This window comes from Tauraco erythrolophus, chromosome 2, assembly GCF_009769465.1.
Source record: "Tauraco erythrolophus isolate bTauEry1 chromosome 2, bTauEry1.pri, whole genome shotgun sequence".
NCBI lineage: Eukaryota > Metazoa > Chordata > Aves > Musophagiformes > Musophagidae > Tauraco > Tauraco erythrolophus.
The window spans coordinates 27,569,092-27,579,554 of NC_141466.1; the positions used below are offsets into that span (position 1 = coordinate 27,569,092).

General features: G+C 37.0%; 1 protein-coding gene across 1 annotated transcript; it reads right to left on the reverse strand.

The window, feature by feature from the left end:
* Positions 1 to 322: 322 nt before the first annotated feature.
* On the reverse strand, positions 323 to 10,146 carry MANEA (mannosidase endo-alpha). Its single transcript, XM_009985056.2, has 4 exons — positions 9,597 to 10,146; positions 4,546 to 4,655; positions 1,648 to 1,724; positions 323 to 959 (listed from the first exon to the last, which is right to left on the reverse strand). The coding sequence occupies exons 1-4, from the start codon at positions 10,144 to 10,146 to the stop codon at positions 323 to 325; spliced, it is 1,374 nt and encodes a 457-aa protein (XP_009983358.1).
* Positions 10,147 to 10,463: the final 317 nt, after the last annotated feature.

Sequence of the window (10,463 nt, forward strand, 5' to 3'; positions counted from 1 at the left end):
CTACTTTGGTCATGTAGCAATCCCATGCAGATGTTCTGGAAGCTCACCATGCAATTTATGAAGTTTAAAAGAAAAAAAAACCCACCAAACAAAATCCCAGCGTTTTCCCTGAATATTCTTGAACTACAATATCCAGTAAGACAGAAATGCCAATATTCTCATCATCTTTCTCTTCCAAATTCAAAATCAGTAGTAGTGCATATACATTCAAGAAATATAATAATTTGAACATATCTATAATAAAGACATTTAATAACAGATTTTTCGAGCTCTCAATTTATTTCTCAATGTAGTCAATGCATTAGGAAACAACTGCAACAGTTCACATAAGCCACTGTTCTTGTTCTTTTCTGTACTTCTCAGACCACTTCTGAGTAAGCTCTAGGTAAACATTTGGTTTATGGGGCTTATAATCAAGGTAAACCATCTGTCCAGTCCGTTTGGGGACAGCTTTTTCAATCTGAGTTCCCTCATGCCATTCATTAAAAGATGTAATAGAAATAATTTCTGGTCGCACCAAAAGGGCTGCACTGAAGGCAGTCTCATAGTACTTCCCATTGACACGATTACGGGTGTTGTGGTTGTTCCATGGTCGGATACTGGTATCAATATACCCTGGTCCCACGCTTGGAATAAACATTAAGTTGTTACTATCACAAAAAGCTTTTAAACTTGCCCAATTATGATGAGATGAGCCATAGGAGAAGCCATTGGTTGCAAAGTATGTGTACATTCCATCAAAGCCACTTCTGTGAATGTCGTGCTTATGTCTTTCTTCTACAAGAAGTGCAATGAATAACGCATCGTATGGAGTATTTCGAATAGTCTGGGATCCAGAAACAGTTAACAGATTTGCCCATATTTCAGGAATTGTCACGTAAGAATCGTAAACATAAAACATGGGAAGAAATCTACCTGTGCTGGTCTTATGCCTGTAAAAGGCTGGATGGCCTCCATATCTATAAAGCAAACAAGTATTGTTAAGACAAAATTTGCCATTTGGAAAATACTGGTTTACAATTTCAGCTGAAGACTTTTCCTAAAAACTAATTGAAAAAGACAGTGCAGGCTCTTCAAAATATAGCAATTCATATCCATTTTCAGTCCAGTGTTTGCTGAAGTATTAAGTAATGAATCTGCAAAGAACCTTTAAAGTACTACAAATTAGTAACTCCGTATCAGACTGCACTATAGGTGTTCTCTAATTCAGTATGAAATAAGACAGTTTAAGTAGCATTAATAAGCGAAACAACTAGAGGCTGTACAGAATTTGTCAAGCTGAATTAAAATCAGTAGAGGTCAACACATTAAAGCTTCAGCTGCTAGTCTGTCACTATAAAAATGTGTATTTAATTTATATATCATGTAGCTAACACTTTAACTGCTTTAATCTGAAGTATCATGACTTGTGATACTAATGAATGTTGAAAGCAATTTACATTTGAGTATCTATGTAAAAATTCATACTTCAGCATTTAAAAAACATACTGGAGTTTTGTACTGCTGAAATAGGAACAATATTTCTTAGAGTTTTCTTCAGTCTCAGTACACATTTTTATATATTCCTCCAAGCTTTAGATAATACACAGAAGTCCCCTAACCCAGCATGTAATAAACCCCAAAGGAAACCATTCTGAAAGCACTCACTTGTCAATGATGTATTTGACATTGTGGTACATACTGCGATCGTCTCTGTCTTTGTAAGGTTCAATATGGAAAGTGACCTGAAAGATGAAAACGTAGTAAGAGCAACACAAACGTAAAATACTATTGAATACACCATGTATTATATGAGGCAAGTACCAGTCGTATTGAATATAGTTCTTCTTTACAGAGCAAATATTTTCATTAGTCTATTCTGAGAATAATCCAACCCTAATTCAACTCCTGCACCGCTAAGATCGGATGCTTCAGATCCAAGGAAGTTTGGTAATTCAGTTTTTTACATTCAAACAAAACACTGCTTTTGTTTTCACTAGGCTACAACGAGTAGTAAGCATGCTTCAGAAAACTTAAACTACATCAGAAACTAAAAATTGAAATAAAAAATTATCTATTTGAACTTCAAAGAACTGATTAACCAATGAAACACTTTAAGATTTCATTTCTAAACAGTGCATTAAATTTGCTATAAGCAATTCTCCAAGGAGAGTTTTCAGTGCCAAAATATATTTTAAGATATGAGATATGAAAATTTTGATTTAAAATTTTATAGATTTATCAACAGTAATAAACTCTTGGAACTAAATCTAATCTAATACACTCCTATTGCTCTGAAATTCAAGCTTGGAGCTTATGGAACACATCTAATAAAGTCTTCAACAACTCTGCAACAGTAGCAAACTTCCACTGTAGACCAAATATCTATTTCTATTAGGTATAAAATGTTATTAAAATATAGCATTAGACTAAATCACTAGGACTGACAGGACAAGCTGCAGAGCACTGTAATTCCAGAAGTCATCTTCAACCATCAAAACCAGGCAAAGCAAAAGGACATATCTTCTAGCAGACTTGTATTTAGCAGACATAATAGAAACGTATTTTGTATGTTGGTTTTGGTCTTCTGACATTCCTAACGCTTAATTGTAATAACTTACTAGTGCAAGAACATTTAAAAACATTACATTGAAGATAGCATTCCCTGATAGTATCTGTATTTAATATCTGTATTCCAGTAATTATTCCAAGCAATAACAGCAGTTCCATCCATATTCCAATCATTACCATATTATTATATGCATTTTTCTTGGTAGCTTATTTGATTTTGACTTGGGTCCTTTGAGAGACTTCAATGTCAGCAACTTCTTTTTGGTGAGAGCAAGCTCTGTCAGATCTGAAAATTATGGGGAAGGACACTACTTTTTTTTCTTCTCTTCAGTAATTTACTATTATGTATGTGCAACTTATGTCACATAATGCACTTCACACTATTTTTAACAGTTTCAAAGTTACTTCTGTATCTGATTTAACCTTCCTACTTTCCTCCTGCATGTCAAAGAATCTACAGTTGCTACTAGTGACAGGAAATTTCTCCAAGAATCTGCAACTTACATGACCAACTAAAACCAGACCAGATGACCAGGATGTATTTTTAGTCCCCAATTACCGGCAATGCCCTCCAAAAATGAAACATATACAGCTACTTCGATTAAAATCTCAAATTTATTACTCGACAAGACTAAAAGACAATGCATGTTTTCTTTATCCCAAGGGAAAATACAAGTTTTAGTCTAAAAATAAATAATAAAAAAAACCAACATGATTTTAGATTCTACTGATCAAGCCATGTAATCTTTAATTGGTTTGATATTTCACCTGCTCTTTTCACCTTGCACCACACGGAATACTGCATTCAGCTCTGGAGTCCCCAACATAAGAAAGACATAGAGCTACTGGAACTGGAGTCCAGAGGAGGGCCACAAAGATGATCAGAGGGCTGGAGCACCTCTGCTATGAAGACAGGCTGAGAGAGTTGGAGCTGTTCAGCCTGGAGAAGAGAAGGCTCCGGGGTGACCTTATAGCAGCTTTCCAGTACCTAAAGGGGGCCTACAGGAAGGCTGGAGAGGGACTTTTTACAAGGGTGTGTAGTGATAGGACAAGGGGCAATGGATTTAAACTGAAAGAGGGCAGATTTAGGTTAGATATAAGAAAGAAATTTTTCACTCTTAGAGTGGTGAGGCAGTGGAACAGGTTGCCCAGAGAAGTTGTGGATGCCCCATCCCTGGAAGTGTTCAAGGCCAGGCTGGATGAGGCTTTGGGCAACCTGGTGTAGTGGAGGATTTCCCTGCCCATGGCAGGGGTGTTGGAACTAGATGATCTTTAAGGTCCCTTCCAACCCTAACCATTCTATGATTCTATTTCAGAAAGCCAGTAATTTCGCCTTTCTATCCTGCTATGTCCTGGAGTAACCTAAAGTCAGAGCAGCACATCTCTGACCTTACTGTCCAAGGCAAGTGTTCCCGGTATCTTCTGGAATAAAGACATTCATTCAAACTAGAACTTCTAAATCCCTCTTTGTTACTCAGATGCCATCTCCTGACCTCTATAATCAGGGGCCAGCAAATTATGCAGTAGTGCAAAAAATGAGATTAGGCTTTCTTCTTTCTCAAAGTTCCTTAATTCATAGATCACTGTATTCCATAGTATTTTGAAACATGTAATACTTCCCTCAACTCCCAAGACTCATTTGAAAACAACATATGGTCTAGTTTTAAAAAATATTTCCTAAAAATAAAATTTAAAAAAAAGTATCACCATACCTTAAATTCTGTAAGCCTTAGATCTGAACCAAACCAGAAAATGATATTTATTCTAGTTATAAGGTAGTATTGCTTATGTCTTCTCAAAATTCAGTGTAATTCAAAGGGCACTTATACCTGCTTCTATGACTCAAAAGAAGTGCAGTGTAGTAAGAGACAGAAACAGAAGCCATCAACACATAACAAGCCTCCCTGCTCTATGCTATGAGTCAAATGTAACAAACTCTCAGCAAGGTTTACTTTCTTAAGTGGTTCTATTTTATGCATCTTAAAAATACATTACCTTTAGACTATATTTGTGTGCATAATCCAAAATAACAGGCACCAAATCATCAGTGGGTTCTCCGTTTTCATCAGCCATACCCGGTGGATACCATGAAAGCACTATTACACCTGAAAATACAAAACTTAAGTTTTAAGTCATGCTGTTTAATATATGACACGTATGTTATAAGATTGTCATGAGTTATAATCATTGCTTGATGTGAAATTATATGATATAAATGACAATTTCAAATTACTTTTTAACCAATTACAAAATCTCAGTATTCTCAGAGTGGACATCTCTCTGTCTAAAAGACAACAAAAAAAACAGTGGTAAGATCATCTGTCAAGCGAACAGATCTGTGCTCAGTGTCCCAAGTCTAGCAATTGTGGGAGGGAGCCATTCCCTCCCACTTTCAGTACAGCATCCTTTGTGGAGCAGATCCTCCTGGCAACTATGGTAAGACACATGGGCAAAAAGGGAGGTGATTGGTGACAGTCAGCATGGGTTCACTACGGGTAAATCGTGCCTGACTAATTTGGTGGCCTTCTATGACATGCTTACAACATTGTGGGATACGGGAAGAGCAACTGACATATCTACCAGGACTTGTCCAAAGCATTTGACACTGTCCCACAAGACATCCTTGTCTCCAAATTGGAGACATATGGGTTTGACGGATGGAAAACTCAGTGGATAAGGAATTGGCTGGATGGTCACACAAAGAGAGTTGTCAATGGCTCGATGCCCAAGTGGAGACAAGAGATGAGTGGTGTTCCTCAGGGGCTGGCATCAAGACTGGCACTATTTAACATCTTAGTCAGTGTCATGGACAGTGGGACTGAATGCACCCTCAGCAAGTTTGCTGATGACACCAAGTTGTGTAATGTGATCGACATGCTGCAGGGAAGGGATGCCATCCAGAGGAACCTTGACGGGATTGAGAGGTGCATTGTGCGAACTCTGTGAAGTCCAGCAAGGCCAAGTGCAAGGTCTTGCACATGGGTCGGGGCAATCCAAAACACAAGTACAGGCTGGGCACAGAATGGATTGAGAGCAGCCCGGAGGAAAAGGACTTGGGAGTGTTGGTTGATGAAAAGCTCAACATGAGCCGGCAATGTGCACTTGCAGCCCAGAAAGCCAACCGTATCCTGGGCTGCATCCAAACAAGCGTGGCCAGCAGGTCAAGGGAGGTGATTCTGCCCTTCTACTCGGCTCTCGTGAGACCTCACCTGGAATACTCTGATCAGCTCTGGGCGTCCCAACATAAGAACAACATGGACCTCTTGAAGCAGGTCCAGAGGAGGGCCAAGAAGATGATCTGAGGGCTGGAGCACCTCTGCTATGAAGATAGGCTGAGAGAGTTGGAGCTGTTCAGCCTGGAGAAGGCTCTGGGGAGACCTTATAAGCAACTTCCCAGTACTTAAAGGGGGCCTACAAGAAAGCTGGAGAGGGACTTTTTACAAGGGCATGTAGTGACAGGACAAGGGGTAATGGCTTTAAACTGAAAGAAGGTAGATTTAGATTAGATCTAAGGAAGAAATTCTTCACTATAAGGGTGGTGAAGCACTGAAAGAGGTTGCCAAGAGAAGCTGTGGATGCCCCATCCCTGGAAGTGTTCAAGGCCAGGTTGGATGAGGCTTTGAGCAACCTGATGTATTGGAGGGTGTCCCTGCCCATGGCAGGGGGGTTGGAACTAGATGATCTTTAAGGTCCCTTCAAACCCAAACCATTCTATTGTTCTAACCTTTAGGTGGTACCAAGAGGAGGAGAATGCTCTCAATTAACACATTATAGCTATGCCACAGTACAGCCAGAGAATATCAAGATACACAGGGCTAGAGAACACTCAAGAGATTAGGGCTATGGACGTGATGAAAGAAATTCTTATTTTATGAAACTTTATTCACCACCATATTTCTGCATTGTAACTCTGGCTCTACTACAAAACAACCATTTCATACTAGAAACAGTGACTATAATCTCACAATCTTCCTTCTTGCTAAAAGCAGTTACTACGGTGTAACCCAGCCTTTCAATCATGTGAAACTAGTTTTTAAATTTATTACATAAAAAAATGTTTGATTAACTCTCAACAATTTAAGGATGCTACTATTCCTGTCAAAAAAGACAACAACAAAGACAATGTCCCTATACTGTAAATTTTCCTGATGCTCTCCTTGAAAGCAGAAGAACACATACCTCTTCAGAAAGGTTGAACTCTTTTCCTTCTAAAATAAAATCCTGTCAGATAAATAAGTTAGACCTTTTAGGTATGTAGTTGGAAATAACATCAGGAAGAAGTTAAGACAGAAAGAAATACATGAAATACTGATGGGGAATATTTTTCTAACAATATGGTTTAAAACATATGGAACAACAAGTGAATGTGATTCTTTTTAACTAGGTAAAGATTTAAGTACACAAATCAAGTCACTGAGATAAGGACGTATATCCTCTAAACTCCATCTATTTTACTAACATTATAACATTTCTGACTAACAATTTCCAAACAAACAAGTCCAAAATTACGAAAAAAAGCATAAATTAGAGATACACAATCATCTTTAACACTAAAACCAGAAATTTGAACTCACTATACATAGGAAAAGTTAATTCAACTACCCTCAACATATTCTCTCCAGATTTTATCAAAAACAGAATCACAGAATAATAGACTAATTATTACAAAAGACAGTCTGCTCAAGAAGAAAAATGCAGTATATTACTGCATTTTATCACTCTATTTTTTATTTCACACAAAAGGACAAAATTCAAATGAGTAAAACGTAAAGGACTAGTAGAAACGCAGCAACAAACTCAGGTTACACTCAAGGTATCTTGAATGCATCTGCCAAGACCCTCTTCTATACCTTTAGGAAACAGGGAAAAGTTCAAGAGACAGAATTGTTCATCAAGGAACCTAAATTCACATTTGCATTGGTCTTTCCCTGAGAAAGACTGCTTAATATTTTCTTTCCTGTGGTTAAAAAACTAAGTTATGAACCACTTCAGAAGTCTAAAAAAGGATGGACTCAATACCAAAAAAAATAGCATGAACACATTTAAAACCAGAGTAGAATCATTCGAGACAAATGAAGGACTTCAAACTGGACTACTACAAAAACAGGTTGGTGCAGAAAAATAAATTTCACCAAGCAACGTGAAGAATAAAATCTATTGTATCAATCTTTTAAAAATCAGGAAATTATTTAAATAAGAAAAGAATTGTAAAACATAGTAAGAATACAAGGAAGTATTGCATAAGACTCCTGCTGCTCCAATCTCTTATATGCCTTTGATCTTTACACAACATTGGCTGAAAGAACCACTTACATTTTTCTCCTTTTGAAAGATCCTTGATAAAGCCTCAAAAAAGGCTAGAAAAAAAATTATTATTTGACAGAATGCAAAATGCAGTTATGGATTAGACACTGGCTAAGACACAACAAGGAGAAACTGTAAATAACCAACCTCGTAGTATACAAAAAATGAAAAAAGTATAATTCTTATTAAAAAAGATGCAATATTTGAAGTAATGATCCAAGGAAAAAAAGTTGATGATTTATGTTGAGCAAAGCTAGACTGAAGAGAACCAATTCAAGTGTACTCAAATCCATAAGTCAGAGTAACAGCAGAAAAAAAAGAAATCTCTTTTGACAAATATCAGTAATATGTTACAAATAAGTAGTATGTCACAGGAAGCACGAACTACTCATTCGCATTGCTGAGTTTTAAATGGAAAACTAACCTAAGCTACTAAAAAAACCCACAATTTATTTTGCAAAGCATTTTTCTTAGTATTTGATGCCTTTTCCACCCGTTCAGCCTTATTAGACATTTGTATTAAGAGGATCAGAAACATCACAGATTCTTCTAAAGCTACGAGTGCCCTCTCTGCTTTCATCACACTATCATGCATTATTTTGCTTTAGATAAGACTGAAAAAGTGCTTACTGGCAACTAAAAACTAAGATTTCTCTGCCACAGTTTTCCCACTTTTGCTGGTGTTCCTGTTAATGGAGTTATCGTATTACTGAAAAGGGTGAGAAATTTCCTATGTTTGTATTAACCCTTGTACAAAATACAGGTTAGGCTGAAAGCCAGGAGAAAACAACCAAGAGGTAAACATTATACAAAAAAACGCTGCTAATGGAAACATAATAACTACATCAAACCTTAATGATAAGGTGAGTGAAAGTGATTCAATTCAAGGTGATTAGCACTCTGAATAATGCTAGGAGCTCTGGTCATGCTGCTCCAACTATATTTACAGCAGCTGTTCGGAGTTTAATATCAGCCTATATGACTGCTTATTTTAAAGAAGATGAACATAAAAAGGACCGTAAAGCCCAACAACAAAGAATGACACCAAAAATATGTTGAATATTCTTATGTATATAGTTCATCTTATTTAGAGAAAGGGAACATCAATTTGTAATGAAAAAAAGATACTTCTGGACAAAGAAACTGCAACTAGCTACACTGAAACTATCACACCTGAGTTCAAGAAGGTTTGGATTAGACACTTCCATAGCTAGAAAGAACACTTAGAAATACACTGCATAAAATCTAAGTCACATAAAAGCTATAATCCTCCCAAGTCCTTTGACATATGAATTAATACATAATTGTTATTACACACAAAGAATTCAGAAAAAAAACCCACTTCTATTCAAACAGACTGCTCCATAATCATGTTAACATGATTTACTAAAACTTGTTCTTAAAACTGAAGTATTCGTCTCCAAAAATAAAACTACACAGACAATATATTCTTGAAATGGTTTCTGTAATTCCTACATATGTTATCAGTGCTTAACAGTAAGTCACAAAACACGTGCACCTTCAGGATCACAAATACAGTTCTTATGTTTCTGTGCTGTTACACTCATCAGACACAGCTCTGAAGATGTAGGTTTCGCTTGGGGGTTAACACTCAGAAATACAAGAACATTTACTAGTTTCAGACATTTCCAGAATTAAACACAAAAACGGGTCAGTTGCGTTCATTCACATATTTAAGGCTGGATAAATGAACAACATGCTGAAACGTTAACATTCATTACCAGTTGAAGCTGAACGCATTTGTTTCATGTGAGCTTCTATGACAGTAGGGTCTTTGGAACTGTAAGATCCGAGTTCAGGATAAAAGTTGGCCCCAATGTCCTCAGGAGGATTATGCCTTCCCTTCGGGTAATTGTTTGCAATCTTGGGATCCCAATGTGGCAACAATGGATGGTTCCAGTGAATATATTTACCATCAAACTGTGGATTCCCAAACCAACTATAGTAAAATATATGAAAGTTATAATTAGGAGAAGAGAGCTCTTCTTCCAGCTTGTTTACAGGTGGCATAGAAGCTTTCATAGTATTGACTGCCATACTGTGCAAATTGCTGACACGTGTTACAGCATCTCCTTGAACCCTATTTAACGAATTCTGTTTATTGTCTAAGAGCACTGTCCGTTGTTGAAGCTCTGGCAACAAACCAAGTCCAAATGGATCCCCAAAGCCAGCTCTGTCAGGTCTCAGAGTCTTCAAAGCCATCATTATGGAGCAAATAAACAAAATAAAAAGCAACAAAATGATGCATGTTCTTCTGCGAAATCTTGCCATGATGTCATAGTTCAGAATCCAAACAGAAGGATTTTGGCCGCAACTGATCAAAAGACAAATATTTTAAAGTCAGATTTCTTAATTTCCTAATTCAACAGTATGAAATGCTTCATAAAGTTTCTATATAATAGAAAAAATACGGAGACAAATGTAATGTATACACTGACTGCATAACAGCCCTTTGCAATGGAGGAAGAGGAACAAAAAACATTTCTGCATTTGAGAACATGCATCAGGTTCTGGGGTTCTACCACCAAGGACTCACACATTTTATAAAATATCTCACTTTTGAACTTCACTGTTTTCCTAACCCAAAT

Coding starts and splice junctions, on each gene's coding strand:
- MANEA (XM_009985056.2), bottom strand. CDS start 10,146: ATGGCAAGATTTCGCAGAAGAACATGCATCATTTTGTTGCTTTTTATT. Junction 4,656..9,596: donor AATGCGTTCAGCTTCAACTG/GTAATGAATGTT, acceptor TTGTATTTTCAG/GTGTAATAGTGCTTTCATGG. Junction 1,725..4,545: donor CACACAAATATAGTCTAAAG/GTAATGTATTTT, acceptor TTCATCTTTCAG/GTCACTTTCCATATTGAACC.